Below are 21,392 nucleotides of genomic sequence, written 5' to 3'. Positions count from 1 at the left end.
TACATCTTTTAATATCTGCAACAGAGACGTATTTATTCAATAATTATCAAGTACAATATTATTGTTAATGTATGATTGGTAAATTAACAAAAACAAATATTGCAATGAAATTAGTATTTATTTCAGAATGATTACATATTTATTAAATCATACTTCTTAAGATAGTGTCCATCATTGCTGCTGCAGGCAAATAAAACATTAAGAGAAATCCGGGAGGAAAGTTTGTTTTTAAAACAATACTTTTACCAACTTTTTCATTTAAACTCATGATTGATTCATGTCCATAAAACGTCTCCAGTGTAGCTGAGACATTGACTTGCAAACATTCTAAAATCTTAGTTGCTGACGTGGTCGAACCTCCATCTTTAAAAACCTGTGTAACAGCTCATAACGGTAGCATTAGAAACTGTACCAAGACAGTGAAGTCTCACCTGCCCCCCCTCCTCCCCTGCTTCCTCTCCTCACATGCCCCTTCTCCTAACCTGACTTCATTATATATATAAACTAATAAATATAAAACACAACACTCACCTTTTTCACATCTCTGACCACAAAGTGCAGTGTGTTGGCCGGACCCAACTTCTACAAACAAAACAGGAAACAAACAGGACACTGATGAAAGGAAAACCTGGAAAAGTCATGGAATTTGAAAATGGACTTTTGCAGGCCTGGAAAAGTTTTGGAAATCACAAGAGGTTTTGAAAAAGTTATGGAAGATATTTTCAATCTAACTAGTTTTCAGCAGGTCATTGCTCACTAAGCAGCATTGTGATAGTGGGAAACATGTCAAAGAGGGGCTTTCTCAGAAACAGTGACCACACCATCAGAAGATCAACACATCAAGCTTAGTTCCCTGAGAGGTAGAAAAGCACCTTCATCACAGATACACAATCTGCTAAATAAAGAACGCCAAACTCCAATCAGCAAAAGGCCTGTCAAAAGAAGGCGGTCTTGTAGTGGTCTCAGAGGACCAGTAGCAGTTTCTAAACCACTTCTCAGAAGGGGAAACAAGGCCAAACTCTTGGGGTGAGCTAAGAAACAGCAGCATTTTACTGTGGATGAAGAAAAGTCCTATTTACTGATGAATCCAGGTTAGAGATTTCTGGCAGTAACAGAAGGGTGTATGTAAGGAGACGAGCAGGAGAGAGAATGATACCGCAGTGGATCAAACCAACAGGGAAACATGGTGGAGGGAATATTCAAGTCTGGGGGGGTTTGCCTACTCTGGAGCTGGACCCCTGCAGTGAATCGACTACACCCTGACCAAGGAGAAGCACCACGCCATTCTTCAGAGACATGCTGTACCCTCTGGTCTGCATCTTTGTGGAGAGGGATTCATACTGCAGCAGGATAAGGACCCCAAACACACCTCAGAGCTTTGCAAGAACTACTTGAAGACCAAAGAAGACCAAGGAGTCCTGACTGTCATGGACTTTCCTCCACAGTCACCTGACCTCAACCCCATAGAACTATTTATGGGGACACTTGAAGACTCAGAAAGCCAAGCCTTCTGTGACATCACAAGAAGCCCTCTGGAACATTGTCAGGTCATGCTGGGATAACATGGGTCATCAGGTCTGGCACAAACCTGTGGAGTCCATGCCAGCTGGAGTGCATGCTGTCATTAAAGCAAAAGGGGAACATACCAAAGACTAAGATTCTCTGAAATCTCTGAACATCTTTTAAAGATTCAACTTTTCACTCAAATCGTTGAGCTGATATTATCATTTGTCATGAAAACAAATGCAAATAGAAGGTGTGTGTGTGTGTGTGTGTGTATTCATGCATAATAATCCAAGTGAACTGTGCTCTACTGTTACACACCAAACTTAACTTAATAGTTTTGTTTATTACAAACTGCTTTGATTCTTTAATTTGAGCAGCAGAAGTTTCTAAAATGAAAACCTGATGTGATCATCTCATTCAGACAATGTAGTAGGGAATTATTGTGGTTAGTTTCTAATCATTTTCATGTAAACACAGAAATCACAGAATGCTGGTCATGAAAATTAGTTTAAAGTGTGAAGTCGGATTAAAGTGCAGCTGTTCGATTACAGACACATCTGTTTGCTCGAATTGGACTTGTTGATAATTCACAGTGTGAACATCATAAAGCAGAGCTGGTGGCTCACAGATGGCAGCAGAAAGCTTCACTTTCATCTGACAATAATGTGACTCACATGAGCAGCACGTTGAGTGAAGCAGATAAAGATTAGAGACAGTGAGGCAGTGATATAACGCAAGATGAAGTGGACCACTGATGGAAGTTAAGCTGCAGATAAACACGAGAGTAAAGAGGTTAAAGCACAAAGCTTTTGTTTCATAACTCATCTTCAGAATGAGGAGACAAACGTTTGAAGAGCTCAAAACTCCAGAAACACTGTTGGCATAGTTTTAACCACTCCTCCCTCTCATCCCCAGCCCCCAAATAATGATAAAAACAGTGAAATAATATAGACAGTCTGCAGTTTTAGGCTCTGCTGCTGTGCAGATCTGCAGATAAATATCCAATATTCATATACACAACTGCTAAAACTGCACAACAAAAAGGGGAAATGGACAAATTTGTCCCTGGGCTCCTCCTTAAAGGTTAAAAAGTTATATACTGTATGTGTTTTTTTTTTCACATATTGACATGCTGTGAAATGCTGTCTTCGTGTGAATGTACTTCAGATGTGCTTTTTCAGTAAGGGTAGAATCTATAGTATTCAATCTCAAAATCCTAGAACATGCCTATAAACTAAATGTTCTTTGCAGAATGAACCCCCCAGGTTTCTAAAAACTTCTAATTCCAAATTTATTACTGGGACATGACCTCAGTGTTGTCACTGGCAGATAACTGGACTCTGAAATGATTTGTCCTCTACTTATAGCTGCTAGAGTTTAAATTCAGGTGATACATGAGTTTTTGGTGCCACCCTGAAGAGTCAGGTGAATCAGGTGAGTCTCACTGTGTTGTACAGCTCCTCCAGACGAGGAATAGTCAGGAAGTGATGGATGTTGACGCCGTTCTCAATCAGCAGCTTGACAAAGTCCACCCTGTCCAACACCAGAGCATCCATCATGGCCTGTTCCAGAGAGTTCACCTGCCACAACATCATTTTCATCATCAGTCACCTGACTAACCCGCAATAATTACTGACGACCACAAGACTCAAAAACAACTTCTCACTCAGAAATGCTGATGACTTGTTGAGAATAAAATCAGTGAGCAGAGGTTAGCTGTTGGGTCAGTTTAACAGCTGCATAGATTCTTCAGTTCACTTGTATCTGAAATTGTTTGGCTAATGACAGTTTAGCAGCTACAGACTTGGTGAGGGGTAGCTAAGGTTAACTTTAAACTGAGTTAACATGTTAGTTAACAGCTGACACCAGAATTTCTTTGCCAAGCTTTCAGCTTTGATACGTGAGCCCCAGGCAACCAGAAGAAAGAGCTCCTGCACGCTTCATTAACCTTCACCGTTTGTCTCTTTATTTGTTGGTACACGCCTTTTAGTCTAGTAGCTAAAACATTTTAATTCAGGTTGTTAACTTTAGTGTTTCGGCAACTGTGCAAGGGTCTTTACCTTTAATAATGCCTAAAATGTATGTGGTGGTGTACATGATGAGAGCCTGGCAGATAATACAAAGAGTAGAATATCAACTACATTGTGATTTTGTTCAGTATAAATAGATTTATAAGTATTTGGGTATGTGTTGATCCTATTGGTGGTTATTGTGGATCATAATGTCTCTTACCCAGTTAAGCAGCTCCAGTTTCCTCGGGTCGGTCTCCTCAGGTGGTTCAGGTTTGGTTTTGCCTCCTTTTCCTTTCTTCCCCCTGGCTTTCCCTTTCCCTCCTCCTCCTCCTCCTCCTCCTACTCCTCCTGCTGCTGCTCGCTGGGCTGCTGGACTTTTAGGCCGATCGGTGGGTAAAGCGCTCACAGGCTGCAGAGACACCATCAAACAGACAGTGACAGAAATAACAGACTTTAGGACAAATTCCCTGAGAGCTGAAAGAAAGCCAGTTTATGGAGAGAATGACGTTGTGGGCTTGTCTCATTCTCTTTATTGACTTCTTATTTCCTTCACTTCTATCTTTTTCTTCCTCATCTGTGAGACGTAAGGAAGGAGAAGTCGAGGCAACACATCTGACTTCTTTCAAGAACGCTTATAAGCATTTAAAACATCAACTCGCAGCAACCAACTTACCAACTCACCAAGACTAGAACCACACATTTTACAAAGATGAATGGATGAACAATGCTGTGTCACTTTAAACAATATCGACAAAACCAACATGTTTACAGTATGACGACTAAAGCATGATGGTTAATGGTCAAGTCTGGTGTTATTCCATATTTTTCTTCTCATGTTCAGACTCAAACTAGCAACCTGTCAGTCCGTCTCTCAGTCCTGTCTCACTTCCTGTCTGTGGCTCTCAGCTCACAGCCCATTGGTTCCTACTGAAGACGTGAATCTTTAATAACACCTCACAAATATATAGTTTCATGTTTCAAAAGGCTCAGTCATTTCCTCCAACAGCTGCTCTCTGTAGTTTTTATCAAACTAACAGCAGGAAATAGTGCATTTGTTGGGGACTATTTTCAGCGGCGGATGAATCCACATTTGGTGCTCTAGTGAGTGTTTGGGGCAGCAAGACGGTGTGTGTGTGACTAACCCAGAAAATACTTTTGTATGTAGGGATTTGTTTACAATAAGAAAAATACATAATATACTTTAAGATATAGTCAACACTTTGATTGTTGCTTTAGCCATAAATATTTAATGTTGTAGAAAAAATACTTCAGCATTAACCAAAGTGTAACTTGGGATGTGGACCTAGCTCCACCATTCTGTGTGTGACAAGAATGTAACATATTGATAGTGAAATGAATCCAGACACTAGTGTAATTAGTGATGTAATCTGATTTATCAACATCTGTAAACTCACAGGCCAGTGAAGTCCATACACAAAGATCTGACTGCGAGCGATGTCCACTCTGTTCCAGGCCAGAGCCAAACTCAGCTGATCAGAGGCTGAAGCATTCGTACCTGGAATCACATCAACAAATAAAGTATTCTTTGTCGTCGCTCACTGGCTGAACACACAAAACACAACTCACTCTGATGTGAATCAAGAGTTTGTGTAACTCAATACCAGTGCAATACATATATATGCATACTCAACAGTGCAATATATATATTCGTATACATTGTTATTGTATATTTTTTTTACTTTTATTTTTCACTTACATTTTGTCAATGTGTATATTTTGTATTTCTTATTTTTTATATCTTATTTTTTTACATACTCTCCTTTCTAAATGTATGCTACTTTCTACTTTTGAATGGGAGCACCTGTACTGTATCATTTCCCCCCTGGAGATCAATAAAGTATTTCTGATTCTGATTCAAGGAAACTAAAAATATGACTTTTTATTAGTTATTATATGATTATAGTGATGTTCATGTGATGTGTGTAGAAACTGAAGGTACGAGGTTTTACCTTTGAGCAGAGCTGTCAGGATGGACATCTCGATGTCCTGCTGTCCCTCTGAGCCCATCCTGAACACTGTGATCTACATACACAACACACAACACTGTGAATACACACTGTGATCCACACACACACACAACACACAACAATGTGATCTACACAAACAACACTGTCATGTACACACTGTCATGTACTCACTGTCATGTACACACTGTGACGTACACACTGTCATGTACAAACTGTCATGTACTCACTGTGACGTACACACTGTGACGTACACACTGTGATGTACATGTCGTGGTACAGTACACATAGTGATGTACACACTGTCATGTACTCACTGTCATGTAAACACTGTCATGTACACACTGTCATTTACACACTGAGACGTACAAACTGTCATGTACACACTGTGACGTCCACACAGTGATGTACACACTGTCATGTACACACTGTGACGTGTACATGACTGTGTACATGACAGTGTATATATGAGAGTGACATCACAAAGTCCTTCACGAAGTTTAAAATGAGACGATAAAACTGAATCAAACCTGAGAGTGTTTCTCTAGACCAGATCCTCAGAGCCCATTCATTCAGTCATTCACTGTGAACACAATCGCACTCTCTAACACACATTCTGCATTCTTGTGTTGTGGGATGGTGAACACGGGCAGGAGAAACTGAACACAGCTACAACACAGTCGTCATCATTTACACACAACGACTCAGAAGTGTTCACAAAGCAGCTGAACAGAATATGAGCCAGTTCAGAGTTTACAGGTGGCACAGGTGAGCTGAATGTTGAGAGAAACAATCTGAGAGGCAGAGGAGGAAGAGTATGCGTCGAGGCGGAGTCTAATATTATAGTTTGCTCTTTGTAAAAAAAAATATACATATATATGTTTGTAAAATATGCCGCTCTGCTGCCAGTCGGCGTGTCCATGTTTGTGATTGGTCAGATGCTGCAAACCCCGCCCCTTTCATGTGAACACGCTCGTGGCTGGATTGTGAGACCCTGGGTTGACTCACCGAGTTGATAACATGATTCGGCTGTTAGTGAAGCCGGATGAGGAGAAGGTGTCCTGGTGTCAGAAGACCTAAGTGACCTACTGGTGATGTGGGGGTGGAGCAGGTCTGACCATGCAGGGCTCTACATGTGAAAGCAAGAACCTTAAAATGAATCCTGAACTTGACGAGAAGCCAGTGGAGAGTCTGCAGCATGCTAGCTGCTCTGTGTATTAGACACAGCTGTGATTTGAGCTGCCTTCAGGCTTTACAATCAGACGTGCTCCCAGTAGACCACGCACACGGGAATGGATAATCCACATATTTCTGAATGTAACAATGGTGCAATACCCACACCTCTATGTGCAATCCAGCATAATACCTTTACCTTTATTTATTTATTTCTGTGAATTTGTAAATTTGTAAATGACAGTTCTTTTTAGTTTTAGTAGCTTTTTTATTACAGTCTTTATTGTTTTTATTTATTATATCTTGATTTTGCGCTTACGTCTCTGCTATTGCACCATCCTGTATGCTGCTGGAACAATGCAAATTTCCCCACTGAGGGATTAATAAAGGATTATCTTATTTTATCTTATCTTATCTTAAATGCTAACATCCCTGACCAGATTCACCTGTCAGGGGGCCCCTAAACAAACATTTCCTGTTGGGCCCCTATGGAGGTCATTTGATTAAAGAGTCACAGCATGAACTAACTCTGAAACTCCTATATCTTTATCTGTTCTCTGAGTGTTGCTTTATTCCATCTTATTTCAGTTGTGTGAGAAACATCTGAACCTGCAGCATTTTAATGCGACAAAGAAATTTTAAGTGAATTGATGTTGCTTTATTTAAATGTATGTGCAGTCTGCTGCTGCAGCTGTTCTCAGGAAGAAGCAGAGGATTGTGGGCTTAAATAAATGGTCACAGAACAATCTCCATTAAGTGGTGCAGTTTTGGGTCAAAGGTAAAACCTTTGTCATTATGTTAATGTCCCAGTCAGCTGCTGGCTGTGTACTGTCGAAGGGAGATACACACCTACACCCAGGATTCATAGTGTCATCAGTACTGTTGCCGTGGTTACCTGCAGTATACTGGAAGTAACAGTCCGTGTTAGTGTTCTTCAGTTAGGTTACATTTAAATCAATCTAAATAAAAGATGATGAAGCTGATGATGAGCTTTTCTATAATGATGTTAGCATAACAACATACAGTGTGTAAAGCTGCTGCATTGTTGATGCAGTGACTTTAAATCATGTTTCCTTTATAGAGATGATTTTTGCATCTGTATCAAGCGTCTTTTTAGGAGAATATTAAATTATATTTTTTATGGCCTAAGAGGAGCTAAAGTCTTATTCTCTTGTAAAGAGTGCAGTGAGGTTATTTGAATCTGTGTGCAATGAAGTTTATTTTTATTAGAAACATGTTGAGGTAATCTCACCTCACTGTCCACCAGACTGACAATTTTATTTATGTAGCCCAGTGGGGGTGTTTACAATCTGTTTGTTCAGAACATGAACCTGTATGAGTTTCTGTGTTCAGTAACATTTAAAAGAAGAATCCAGAATGAGGAGAAACACTTGAGAAACCAGCTGCTGCTAATTCAGAACCCAGTTAAACTGTTAATGTGAACTTAAACTGAATGAAGCAGCTGCTCAGAGTCATTGCTCGTGTTGAATAAAAAAATTAAAGGTTAATGCAACTCTGTAGAAATTACCTTTATATCCATTTCATTTGTACATTCTGTAAGGAGCATGATGCAGCCTGGATCATATTGTTATCAACGTAATGACCATATCTGAAAAGGACACAATGTCAACAGCATCATGAAACTGTGTTCTGGTTCTATTCAGACTCTCTCAGCCCTGTGTTCATGTTAAACAAAGATCCTGGCCTGGATTCATCTAGTGACGTGATTATTAATATTTAACTGACACCCGTCAATAAAGTGTTTCTGTTGTCTGAACCTCAGACAGACTCAGGATGTGACCTCTGGCCTCTGGAGTCTCTGAAGTCTTTATGTCTAACACCTCGACCCCTGACCACAGATCCTCTATAACAGAAGATGGTGCATTACAAGCTGCACCAATGGTATGAAATGGTATACACTTCCTGTCTCCAAAGTGGGCGTGGTCACCTCCCTGCCACCTTATTTTGCCAACACTCCGACCTCTGACTTCCAACACTCTGACCATCCAACACTCCAACACTCTGGCCTCTGACCTCCAACACTCTGACGTCTGACCTCCAACACTCCGACCTCCAACACTCTGACCTCTGACCTCCAACACTCTATAACAGAAGATGGTGCATTACAAGCTGCACCAATGGTATGAAATGGTATACACTTCCTGTCTCCAAAGTGGGCGTGGTCACCTCCCTGCCACCTTATTTTGCCAACACTCCGACCTCCAACACTCTGACGTCTGACCTCCAACACTCTGACCTCCAACACTCCGACCTCCAACACTCTGACCTCCAACACTCTGACGTCTGACCTCCAACACTCTGACCTCCAACACTCCGACCTCCAACACTCTGACCTCCAACACTCTGACGTCTGACCTCCAACACTCTGACCTTCAACACTCTGACCTCTGAACTCCAACATTCTGACCTCTGACCTCCAACACTCTGACCTCCAACAGTCCAACATTCTGACCTCTGACCTCCAACACTTTGACCTCCAATAGTCCGACCTCTAACCTCCAACACTCTGACCTCTGAACTCCAACATTCTCACCTCCAACAGTCCAACGTCTGACCTCCAACACTCTGACCTCTGACCTGAATGTGAACATAACCCAGGCACAGTCATTGGGAGAACAATGATATTAATATATAAATGTCTTTTAGACAGAGTTGCTTAATGATGATGAGTGCAGTGAGAAAGATGAAGAATGACACACAGGACAAGTTATGAATGAACACAACCGGTTTATTGTTGCACTGATGGAAAGTGGATTTGGATAAACACAGTGATGTAAGAATATACATACAGCTGTGTCAGACAGGACCTGTCTGACCTACCAGAGCTCTCTTCTTCATGCACTCCATCACCATGAGGAAGATTTGCTGTGCCTGGCTGCGGCTGTAGTTGAAGGTTTTCTGGATGGTGACCAGCAGCTGATCTTTGACGCTGTCACTCACCAACCTGAGCAGAGAAGCATTCAATAACTCAACATTGCATAAATTTTGGTGTGATTTTTGATCAAAACCTCAGCTTAGACAAACATGTAAAATCAGAGGTGCAATCCTCCTGTCATCACCTCAGAAACATTTCATGGTTTAGACCATTTCCTTTATAACTGGTCGATGAGACTTCTGTAACTCTCATCCAAAACTCTGCTGCCAGGAAACATGAGCACATTTCACTGACCTGGCTTCCTTACACTGGCTACCAGCTGCTTTTAGAATTGATTGACACTTCTGACCCTAAGTGGCCTTGCCCAAGTTACTTATCAGATCTTTTATCGTTCCCTTGAGATCTGCAGATGTTTCGGTCCTTGTTGTTCCAAGGTCCAGATTGATTCTAAAGGTGATAGAGCGTTTGCAGTCGGGGCTCCCAGACGTATATATATATATATACATATATATATATATATATAAAACTGCTGCTTTTTTCTGGAGAGTTGACACACATTTACAAAGTCAATAATATTAAAATCTTTGAAGTTAAAGTTTAAAGCTCAGTCCAGCGCTCTCCCAAAGCATCATGGGAGCTGCACATCTTGAATGCAAACAAAAGAATCACTTACATGTGTGATGAGTGTGAACTTCGCTGCAGAACTAACATGGACTACAAGTGTCTGTCTGTACTGATCTCTTTCAGGGACCTAACAGGAAGGGAGGGAGTGCAGATTGTACTGGTTTGTGTTTTTTTCTGTGTGACCTGGTTTTGAACTGTGCCTGAGCCTCCATCAGCAGTATAACACAGTACAGGCAGGTGATCAGTGTAAGTTACATTTCTGCTCATATTTACATCATGTTTCCTCTGAGAACACAAGAACTTGATTATCTGGATTGTAAATTTATTGAATGTTACTCACCCATCTTCCCCGCAGTATCTGTGTGCGAAGGAAATGATGTCAGAGGCGCGACCGCTGCCGTCACAGACGACGACGGGGACCGGAGGCTCCTCCTTCAGACTCTCCAACACGATGGAGATGACGTTAGGACCCCCCTCCAGGATCAGACACACCACAGGGACACCCTGACCCAGACCTGACACACAGAAACACACTCACAGTATCTGACGGGGAGATGGGGGTAGCCGAGCTACTGTGTCTTTCATTCATTTAGTCGAAATCCGAAGTTAAATGACAGTTTGTTGTCATCTTGTCAAACCAGCTACCAGCTAGCTCGCTTGCTAACTACTGGCTCACTCTTCATGGCGTAAAGTTATTTAATGACATAACAAACATGGATGCACAAGATGCTAAGTTAATTCTGGCTGAGTAACACAAGTCACACATTTTAATGCTAACTGATTGGATAAAGCTAATACAGGAAGGAACAGAAGGACAGAACATGTCATCTGTTGTTTATTGATCAGGTGTTGAAACAAATGTAAAGAAAGTAGTTTCAGTTTTAGCAGCAGTTAGCATTGGAGCTATTTTTTGAACAACAACTGCACGCAGCGTCTCTGAATTCCTGAAGTCATAGTGGAGTTATTGGTTTGATCACCGTCCGAACTCTGTCAACTAAACCAGCTGACTACAGGACGAACTGCTGACTAGCTGGTTAGCTAACAACACACAACACGTGAATCGGACAGACTTGGAGTTGGTGGAAGGTGGATTTTCCTCTCTTTTGATGGAGCTAGACTAACAGTTTTCCCCTGCTCCTAGTCTCCATGCTAAGCCAGGTTAAGAACAATAACAGAGCCAAAAGTCCTCAGTTTTCCACATTTCACTGTCCCTGAGAGGACATTTGGTTCAAGAGCACAGTCGAATCTTGTTGGTGTTTTCGGTCAGCACTTGTATGTGGTTGAAGTGAGAGGTGACGGCTGAGCCTCCCTTTGCTGTCCCTGCCTTACAGACAGCTCCAGGCATAGGATGACAAAGGGAAACCCACAGGTCACATGATTGGTCCAGCTCAGAGGCTGTATTCAGAACCGCCTACTACATACTACAAACAAGTGCAGTATGCAGTATGTACTGTATTTTTCAAAAATACTGATGCTAAAAAAAACATTTGAAAACATTAAAGTTGAACTTGATTTTACACCTCAGCCTCTGTTTCCAGGTGTTTCCAGGTGTTCTCCTGTTTTAAAGTAGTATAAGTCTTCAGCGTCTCAGAGGGAGTTGTGTGAAGTCTGATGAATGTCCTCAAGTGATGTGTCTTGAGTCAGCGTTGGTTGAAGACTACAAGTTTGAAACTGAAAACAATCTGTTGGTGTGGAGTCAGAAAGAAGTGAGCTGACCAGAGATCTGTAGCTGCTCATCTGTGCTGCAGGCTGGAGGCTCCAGGCTATATAAGCCACTACTAGCATAACACACCACAACTGTAGATGGTCCAGTTGCATTGTGGGTAATGTAGACGCCAGGTTTTGATGAGGAAGAGGTTGTGGAGTCTGACAGAGTTACAGGAGTTATGGATGGACGTCCACAGAACACATTGGAGACACGTAAAGATATACATAGCCCCGATGAAAACTAAATTTGTATTATTATATTATACTGTGGTGGAGGCAGAAACCTGAATGTCTCCAAGCCTGAACAAATAAAACCAAAAGAATTTGACTGGATAGAAACCACCAGAGCGAAGAGAGAATAAGTTTGTAGTAGTTTGGGTGAACTGTGAACCTTTAAACTGCTGATGGCCAAACACTGACAGAGGAACCTCCGAGTACACCACATGTGTGTTTCATAGCAGTGATTGGTTGTTGGAGTAGGTCACATGTCACAGGTGTGTTACTCACGTGTGTTGATCTTCTGCAGAGCGATGTGTTTCTCCAGCTGCCGGCGCAGTCGGACTTCGGCTCCGTACTTCCCGTTGGTCCCATTATCGGCCAGGATGAAGTGGGAGTGACTGCTGTTCAGGACAGACAACTTGCTGAGCGGGTTGGACATGGTCTGATAGGGCCGAGTCACCTGGAACACACAGACGTGATTGGCCCAATCAGAGGTGGGAGGAGACAGGAAAGTACTGAGTCTTCATATTAATAATAAATAATAATAAACTTTATTTATACAGCATTTTTCAAAACGCCTGTAGTGGTCATTGGGAGATTCTGTGGTCCTCTAGTGGTCTGTGCCCCGGCACTGCAGGGGGTCTGTGGATGATTTCTGAAATGAACATTAACTCATACAGTGTTTGCCTTCATCTACCACACAGAGTAGCAAACACCACACATCGTCTTACGTCTCTCCCGATGAGGTCCTCCTTGTTCTCGATGATACCCCACGGTGCGATGCCAATAGCACAGACTTTTCCTCTGGATTTTGACGAATGATCTTTCAGAGCGTCTCCAACATGGCGGATCACTCCTGAAACACCACAGAGATGTTTGGTTTATAAAGATAATATTTGATAAGGTTTTCATGGTCAGGTTGGTCGTCAGCTCATTTAACACTCAGCCTGTATTTTAACTCAAACTGGATCATATAGCTGTTAGCTTCATAGCTTCTGTTCAGTTAGCATAGCAGCCGCTAGCCAAAGCAATCAATCAGTGTTTTACTGCTAATGACGTGATGTGTGTTATGACATCATTCATCATTGTGTTTATACAGTTGAAAAACTAAAAGGACTCATCAGTCACATTTAGTCAATGTCACTCTTAACTTAAAGGAACAGTTGAACATTTGAAATCCTTTTCTTCTCTTTGTCTCAGAGTGAGATGTTCAGATCTAATGTCTGTCTATCAGTACAGAGCTGGAGTCAGGACGAGGTTAGGTTAGCTTAGCTTAGGATAAAGCCTGGAAACAGGGGGAAACCGCTAGCCTGGCTCTGTCCAGAGTTCAAAAATACACCTGCTACCAAACACCTTGCTGATCAACACGGGACATCTGATGTTTCTGATGTAAAGTTAAACCCAGTTTGTGACCGGGTGTGTTGTACCAGTGCTGACTCCTCCGGTGAAGATCCAGGCTCCGGTGGTCACGGCTGCTTTGATCAGTCCTTTCCCAAAAACCTGTTTCAATTTGGGAGGCAGGTCGAAGTTCTGAAGGCCTCCGTGGACGGAGATCAGCAACGTGGGAAGCTCCAACTGCCAGTCCTTCACCATCAGGTGGAGCAGGTGGTCCGGTTTACAGTCATAGGAGACCCGGATATACTGTGGGTGGGTGGGGGGGGGGGGGGTATGTGTTGTTGATCTACCACAGAAACGTTAAATGATTAATAATATTAAATATTAAAGTGTTATTCAGCACCATGGCCTTGTTGACGTGTCCTCCTCCCTGAAACTCGATAACTCCGTAGGCGTCAGTGGGGGACGTCTGTGTGTGTTTCAAGGGACTCCATCTCTCTGCAGGTTGGACCTCCAACTGGACCTGAGGGGCCCCGTCCTCTCGGGCCCCCGCAGGGACGAAGTTGTGCTGCGTCACCAGCTGACCACAACTGCACCTGAACAACAACAATACAGCAAGTTTATAGTTTATACACAGCGTTGGACCAGGAGACAGTTCAGGGACACCGCTGAACTCCGACCAGGAGATAGTTAAAGGACGCAGCTGGACTCCAACCAGGAGACAGTTAAAGGATGCAGCTGGACTCCAACAAGGTACAGGACACAGCTGGACTCCGACCAGGAGATAGACACAGCTGGACTCCGACCAGGAGACAGTTAAAGGACGCAGCTGGACTCCGCCCAGGAGACAGTTAAAGGCCACAGCTGGACTCTGGCCAAGTTAAAGGACAAAGCTGGACTCTGGCCAGGCTAAAGGACACAGCTGGACTCCGATCAGGAGACAGTTAAAGGACACAGCTGGACTCTCACCAGGAGACAGTTAAATGACACAGCTGGACTCCGACAAGGTTAAAGGACACAGCTTGACTCTGACCAGGAGACAGTTAAAGGACACAGCTGGACTCCAACCAGGAGATAGACACAGCTGGACTCCGACCCGGTTAAAGGACACAGCTGGACTCTGACCAGGAGACAGTTAAAGGACACAGCTGGACTCCGACCAGGAGATAGACACAGCTGGACTCTGACCAGGAGACAGTTAAAGGACGCAGCTGGACTCCGACAAGGTTAAAGGACACAGCTGGACTCCGACCAGGAGACAGGTAAAGGATGCAGCTGGACTCTGACCAGGAGAAGGACACAGCTGGACTCCGATCAGGAGATAGTTAAAGGACACAGCTGGACTCCGACCAGGAGACAGTTCAAGGACACAGCTGGTCTCCGACCAGGAGACAGTTAAAGGACACAGCTGGACTCCAACCCAGTTAAAGGACACAGCTGGACTCTGACCAGGAGACAATTAAAAGACACAGCTGGACTCTGACCAGGAGACAGTTAAAGGATGCATTAAAATGAAAGTTTCACTTTGTGATGAATGTGAAGCAGCAGAGGTGTGTCGGTACCTGCTGGTGTCTTTGCTGGGAATAATCTGGATACATTCTCTCTTCTGGAAAGTTCTCTCGATCCACGCTCTCTGAATCTGAGGACAAACAGGAAGTAAACATCAGTTCTTCGAACACTGCTGTTTCTCTTTTACACTCTGAAACTCAAACACACAAACTCTCATTCGCCTCCTGCAGACCTTCAATAATATTCATTAGCTTCATTAACTTTTCATTAACCTGGTTAAATAACTGTGCAAATACAACGGGAACATTAAAGACAGTGATTTGTTTTATTGTTTTTCATTTCACATATGAAATGTGTTGTTGTAGCTTGCTGGAGGGGGGCAGAGACAACGAGAGCTTAATGATGAATGGAATGACGTTATATTAAAGTGCAGCTCCACATTAAAACAAAGTTGAAACAATCTGAATGTATCTGGCTAATTACTGGGAGAATGGAGCTTTGCATTTGTTTATGCATTAAATCCTCTTATCCTCTCGGCTAATCCTGCTGCTGAAACACAGAGCGGCGCTTTAAATCTCTGTAAATCCCAGCAGCACGAAAGACTCTGTGTGTTCCTGTGTGTTACTGTGTTCCTGTGTGTTCCTGTGTATTACTGTGTTCCTGTGTGTTCCTGTGTGTTCCTGTGTTCCTGTGTGTTACTGTGTTCCTGTGTTCTCCTGTGTGTTCCTGTGCTCCTGCGTTCTACTGTGTGTTCCTGTGTGTTACTGTGTTCCTGTGTGTTCCTGTGTTCCTGTGTGTTCCTGTGTATTACTGTATTCCTGTGTGTTCCTGTGTATTACTGTATTCCTGTGTTCCTGTGTGTTACTGTGTTCCTGTGTTACTGTGTGTTCCTGTGTGTTACTGTGTGTTCCTGTGTATTACTGTATTCCTGTGTGTTCCTGTGTTCCTGTGTTCTCCTGTGTGTTCCTGTGTGTTCCTGTGTGTTACTGTGTTCCTGTGTGTTACTGTGTTCCTGTGTGTTCCTGTGTTCTCCTGTGTGTTCCTGTGTGTTACTGTGTTCCTGTGTTCCTGTGTATTACTGTATTCCTGTGTGTTCCTGTGTTACTGTATGTTACCGTGTTCCTGTGTGTTCCTGTGTATTACCGTATTCCTGTGTGTTCCTGTGTTCCTGTGTATTACTGTATTCCTGTGTGTTCCTGTGTGTTACTGTGTGTTACTGTGTTCCTGTGTGTTACTGTGTTACTGTGTGTTCCTGTGTGTTACTGTGTTCCTGTGTTACTGTGTTACTGTGTGCTCCTGTGTGTTACTGTGTTCCTGTGTGTTCCTGTGTTTTTCCAGTGTATTACCGTATTCCTGTGTGTTCCTGTGTTCCTGTGTATTACTGTATTCCTGTGTGTTACTGTGTTCCTGTGTTACTGTGTGTTCCTGTGTGTTACTGTGTTCCTGTGTTCTCCTGTGTGTTCCTGTGTGTTACTGTGTTCCTGTGTTCTCCTGTGTGTTCCTGTGTGTTACTGTGTTCCTGTGTTCTCCTGTGTGTTCCTGTGTTCTCCTGTGTGTTCCTGTGTGTTACTGTGTTCCTGTGTGTTCCTGTGTATTACTGTATTCCTGTGTGTTCCTGTGTTACTGTATGTTACCGTGTTCCTGTGTGTTCCTGTGTATTACCGTATTCCTGTGTGTTCCTGTGTTCTTGTGTATTACTGTATTCCTTTGTGTTACTGTGTTCCTGTGTTACTGTGTGTTCCTGTGTGTTACTGTGTTCCTGTGTTACTGTGTTACTGTGTGTTCCTGTGTGTTACTGTGTGTTCCTGTGTATTACTGTATTCCTGTGTGTTCCTGTGTGTTCCTGTGTTGCTGTGTGTTCCTGTGTTCCCGTGTGTTCCTGTGTTGCTGTGTGTTCCTGTGTGTTACTGTGTTCCCGTGTGTTCCTGTGTGTTCCTGTGTATTACTGTATTCCTGTGTTCTCCTGTGTGTTCCTGTGTGTTACTGTGTTCCTGTGTTCCTGTGTGTTACTGTGTTCTCCTGTGTGTTCCTGTGTTACTGTGTTCCTGTGTGTTACTGTGTTCTTGTGTGTTCCTGTGTTCCTGTGTGTTCCTGTGTGTTACTGTGTGTTCCTGTGTTCCTGTGTGTTACTGTGTTCCTGTGTTGCTGTGTGTTCCTGTGTGTTACTGTGTGTTCCTGTGTGTTCCTCTGTTCCTGTGTGTTACTGTGTTCCTGTGTGTTCCTGTGTGTTTCTGTGTGTTACTGTGTTCCTGTGTGTTCCTGTGTTCTCCTGTGTGTTACTGTGTTACTGTGTTCCTATGTGTTCCTGTGTGTTACTGTCGTCCCGTGTGTTCCTGTGTTGCTGTGTGTTCCTGTGTGTTCCTGTGTTCCTGTGTGTTACTGTGTTCTCCTGTGTGTACCTGTGTGTTCCTGGGTGTTACTGTGTTCCTGTGTGTTACTGTGTGTTCGAGTGTGTTACTGTGTTACTTTGTGTTCCTGTGTGTTCCTGTGTGTTACTGTGTTACTTTGTGTTACTGTGTTCCTGTGTGTTACTGTGTGTTGCTGTGTTACTTTGTGTTCCTGTGTGTTACTGTGTTCCTGTGTGTTACTGTGTGTTAGTGTGTGTTACTGTGTTCCTGTGTGTTTCTCAGACAGCTGTTCATCATCATCAACACCACTATCACCACCATCATCTTCACTATCAACACCACTATCACCATCATCATCATCACCACTATCACCACCATCATCAACACCACGATCAACACTATCATCATCATCATCATCGTCATCATCAACACCGCATCATCATCACTACTACCACCATCATACCATCACAATCATCACCACCATCATCAACACCACTATTATCACCACCATCATACCACCACTATCATCATCATCACTAATATCACCACCACTATCACCACCACCATCATCAACACTATCATCACTATCACCACCATCATCACCATCATCCCACCACCATCATCACCCCCCCCCCCACCCGTCTGTTACTCGACATCCTCCGATCAGCTCTCCCAGTGAAACCCTGACTAATAATTCATAATTTCAGCTGGACAGACATCTGCTGGGATCAGTCGGTTTAAATCTCCACAGAAGCACAAACTGCAGCAATCTTTAATATTTGTTTTTTAGTCTGCAGACTGTTCTGAGTAACTGAATTTTCTGAGTAATTATTGAATTTTCTGTGACATGTTGCAAACACTAACAAAGGGAGCAGGATCAGTAGTTAATGTAATAAAGTGATTATGTCATGTCAAGTCAATCAAGTCAATTTAGTGTTAAGTTTCTCTTAAAAAATGTTGCAGCAAAATCCTTTAATTTCAGTGTAGAAGGTGGAACATGGAAGTAAATCCACATAGACTTTTTGTGTTCAACTTTGGTGAACTTCGTGAGTGGACGGAGAGCTGCAGAGTCCAACATGGAGGAAGCTATCATAGCTTATTAGTGGTATGTTAGCATCAGTTTTATTGAAGCTCCTCTGTCATAGTATAAACTGCTCTACAACAGAGACCTGGCTCAGACACAGTTAGAGACAGGAGGACATCAGACTTGATTCAAGATGGTACCACGGATGGCTGCCTCAGTCTGTTGGAACGCATTGTTTTGTAAAGTGTTTTTTGTTTTGGTTCACGGAGCTCTTTCACCAGAGAAGAGCTCATGAACATCAGGGGAACAACTCCAGTGGATTTGTTACCCGAGTATCTTGCACCCTCAGCTGTTTTGTGGGACATTCTGGTCAAAGGTGCTCTCACCTTTGCAGCTCTACGTCGACGTAGAGGGAAATGTGCCGGTGCGCTCGTGCGTCTTCGCCGGCGAGGACAACGCACACCGCTACCCGGAATATTTCTCTCTAACGTGCGCTCACTGGGGAATAAGATGGACGAGTTCCAGCCACTGATGAGAAATCATCAAGGACTTTTATTCATCTGCTGTTCTGTGCTTCACGGAGACATGGCTGCAGCTGGACGGATTCCAGCTACTCCGAGCGGACCGCGACGCGCACCTCTCCGGCAATACAAAGGGTGGAGGTATTTGTTTCCACATCAACAGTAGCTGGTGTAACGACGTGACAGTGATGCGACGACATTGCTCTCCTTCTCTGGAAACCTTTTTCATTAAACCTTACTACTCCCCCCGTGAGTTCACTTCATTCATTCTGGTCGGTGTTTACATTCCACCGGATGCCAATGTGCAGGACGCACAGCGCGCACTCGCCGACCAGATACTGGAAACGGAGCGGACCAACCCGGACTCCTTAGTTATTGTCCTCGGTGACTTTAACAAAGGTAACCTCAGTCATGTACTCCCAAAATACAAACAGTTTATTAAATGCCCCACCAGGGAGGGGAACACTCTGGATCACTGTTACACCACAGTCAGTAACGCTTTTCACGCCGTCACACGCGCTGCACTGGGACACTCTGACCACGACATGGTCCACCTGATTCCCGCATACAGGCAGAAATTAAAACTTTCGAAGCCTGTTGTGAGAACATCGAAGCAGTGGACCAGTGAAGCTGCAGAGGACCTGAAGGCGTGTTTGGACTGCACTGACTGGGATGTTTTCAGGACTGCTACCAACAGTCTGGATGAGTACACAGAGGCTGTGACGTCATATATCAGCTTCTGTGAGGACTGCTGTGTACCAACTCGCACCAGGGTGAGTTATAACAATGACAAACCCTGGTTCACAGCAAGACTGCGACAGCTGAGGTTTGAAAAGGAAGAGGCGTTTAAGAGTGGCAACAGAGCAGAGTTTAAGGAAGCAACGTACAAGTTTAACAAGGCGGTGAGGGAAGCTAAACGACTGTACTCGGAGAGACACGGCCAAAGTCTTGCACTGACCCCCCCAACACAAACACAAGTTATACGTTACATTAACGTTCACCGCCCCTGTCCCCCCTGCTTTACATTAACGCACACACCCCCTACTGGACACTTTATCTGGACACTTTATTTTGGTTTGTTATTTATCTCATCTTATTCTTTTACCTTTATATTTTTACATGCTTATTGTCTGTCGGATTACATGTTATATGTTAAAAACAATGTAGCACCATCAGACCACGGCAAATTCCTTGTAATGTATGTTACTTGGCAATAAACAGTTTCTGATTCTGATTCTGATACAGCTTTCTTGAGAAAAGACAAAATTATTTTTTATGCAGTTTTGTGCAGTTTTTAGACACCAGCGCAGCTGATCAACTGGCTGTTTGATGTGTCTTCATTATCTTATCATCTTATAGTTTATTGTTAATGCATGTACCCAGGGAGGTGGATACTGAGATTATCCTGCTGGAATAAAGTTAATTCAAGTGAATCGTCCAGTTTGATCATTCACACTCTGACATTCTGGATAACAAATGAGGAAACTTTTTTTGTGCAGTTTTGTGCAGTTTGCAGACATTATTCACACTCACACATTCTAACTGAAATGGAGCAAATATTGCGATAGAAACAAACTGACTTTTTGACTGTTTGACCAGTTTTGTGACATTATTCACAGATCAGACATTCTGGATATCAGAGTTTCAGACTCTCAACAAACCTCTGAGATGCTTCATGCAGCAGCAGCAGAAGAAGAATCATAATGGCTCATCCTGCAACAGCGACACATGTAATTTCTACTCTAACGTCCAGACGCCTCACTCTGTCCTGAGGACCGGACAACTCACTGAGAACCCGGCTGGTCTCTGAGGATCCAGCAGCTCTCTGAGGACCTGGCTGCTCTCTTAGGACCCAGCAGCTCTCTGAGGACCCGGCTGCTCTCTGAGGACCTGGCTGCTCTCTGAGGATCCAGAAGCTCTCTGAGGACCCGGCTGCTCTCTGAGGACCCGGCTGCTGTCTGAGGACCTGGCTGCTCTCTGAGGACCCGGCTGCTCTCTGAGGATCCAGCAGCTCTCTGAGGACCCAGCTGCTCTCTGAGGACCCGGCTGCTGTCTGGCTCAGTCTGGAGCTTCAGTGCAGCTCAGCAGATGAGAAAGGAGTTGACTTTATGCAGCTGAGCGGGTTCATATGACGAGCATGTGAGGCAGCAAGGCTCTTTGTTGGATCTGGTCTCATGACTCCAGTTTGAGGTAATCCTTCTGGGAGTCTCATGACCCGTCAAGCTTCAACACAAGAGTATTTTCATCAAGAGCTGGAGCCAGGCTCAACAAATCTGCTTTAAGAAATCCCTCCAACTGCTCGACGTCATTTTGAACAGAAGTGAAAACTGAGTCCATCTTCTTCTCTTCAGTTTAGACGTTCTGCTGTTGTTTTATTTCCATTTTGTTAATGTTCTACTTTTCCTTCACACGTCAGAGAGAACGTTTTTACTACAATCAGATCAACAGCCCTAACCCTAACCCATGTCATGAGAACTCTTATTAGCTACCAACCAAACTCCATAGCATTTCCTAGTATTTAAAAAATGTTGAA

The 21,392-nt window shown here is 43.4% G+C and overlaps 1 protein-coding gene across 1 annotated transcript in view; it reads right to left on the bottom strand.

The window, feature by feature from the left end:
- LOC139284920 (transient receptor potential cation channel subfamily M member 1-like) overlaps positions 1 to 15,183 on the bottom strand; it is a 31,294-nt gene extending 16,111 nt beyond the window's left edge. The window contains exons 1-13 of the mRNA XM_070905293.1: positions 15,178 to 15,183; positions 15,020 to 15,096; positions 13,861 to 14,053; positions 13,550 to 13,763; positions 12,854 to 12,978; positions 12,411 to 12,582; positions 10,537 to 10,711; positions 9,518 to 9,641; positions 5,489 to 5,561; positions 4,934 to 5,034; positions 3,739 to 3,927; positions 2,952 to 3,086; positions 532 to 582 (exon numbers count right to left, since the gene is read on the bottom strand). Coding sequence (XP_070761394.1) covers positions 532 to 582; positions 2,952 to 3,086; positions 3,739 to 3,927; positions 4,934 to 5,034; positions 5,489 to 5,561; positions 9,518 to 9,641; positions 10,537 to 10,711; positions 12,411 to 12,582; positions 12,854 to 12,978; positions 13,550 to 13,763; positions 13,861 to 14,053; positions 15,020 to 15,096; positions 15,178 to 15,183 — 1,635 coding nt within the window. The remainder of the gene's footprint in view (positions 1 to 531; positions 583 to 2,951; positions 3,087 to 3,738; positions 3,928 to 4,933; positions 5,035 to 5,488; positions 5,562 to 9,517; positions 9,642 to 10,536; positions 10,712 to 12,410; positions 12,583 to 12,853; positions 12,979 to 13,549; positions 13,764 to 13,860; positions 14,054 to 15,019; positions 15,097 to 15,177) is intronic.
- Between the last annotated feature and the right edge of the window lie 6,209 nt (positions 15,184 to 21,392).

Source organism: Enoplosus armatus, chromosome 1 (genome assembly GCF_043641665.1).
Source record: "Enoplosus armatus isolate fEnoArm2 chromosome 1, fEnoArm2.hap1, whole genome shotgun sequence".
Lineage (NCBI taxonomy): Eukaryota > Metazoa > Chordata > Actinopteri > Centrarchiformes > Enoplosidae > Enoplosus > Enoplosus armatus.
The sequence above is the reverse complement of the archived record's forward strand: the minus strand, read 5'-3'. Positions and strand labels throughout refer to the sequence as shown.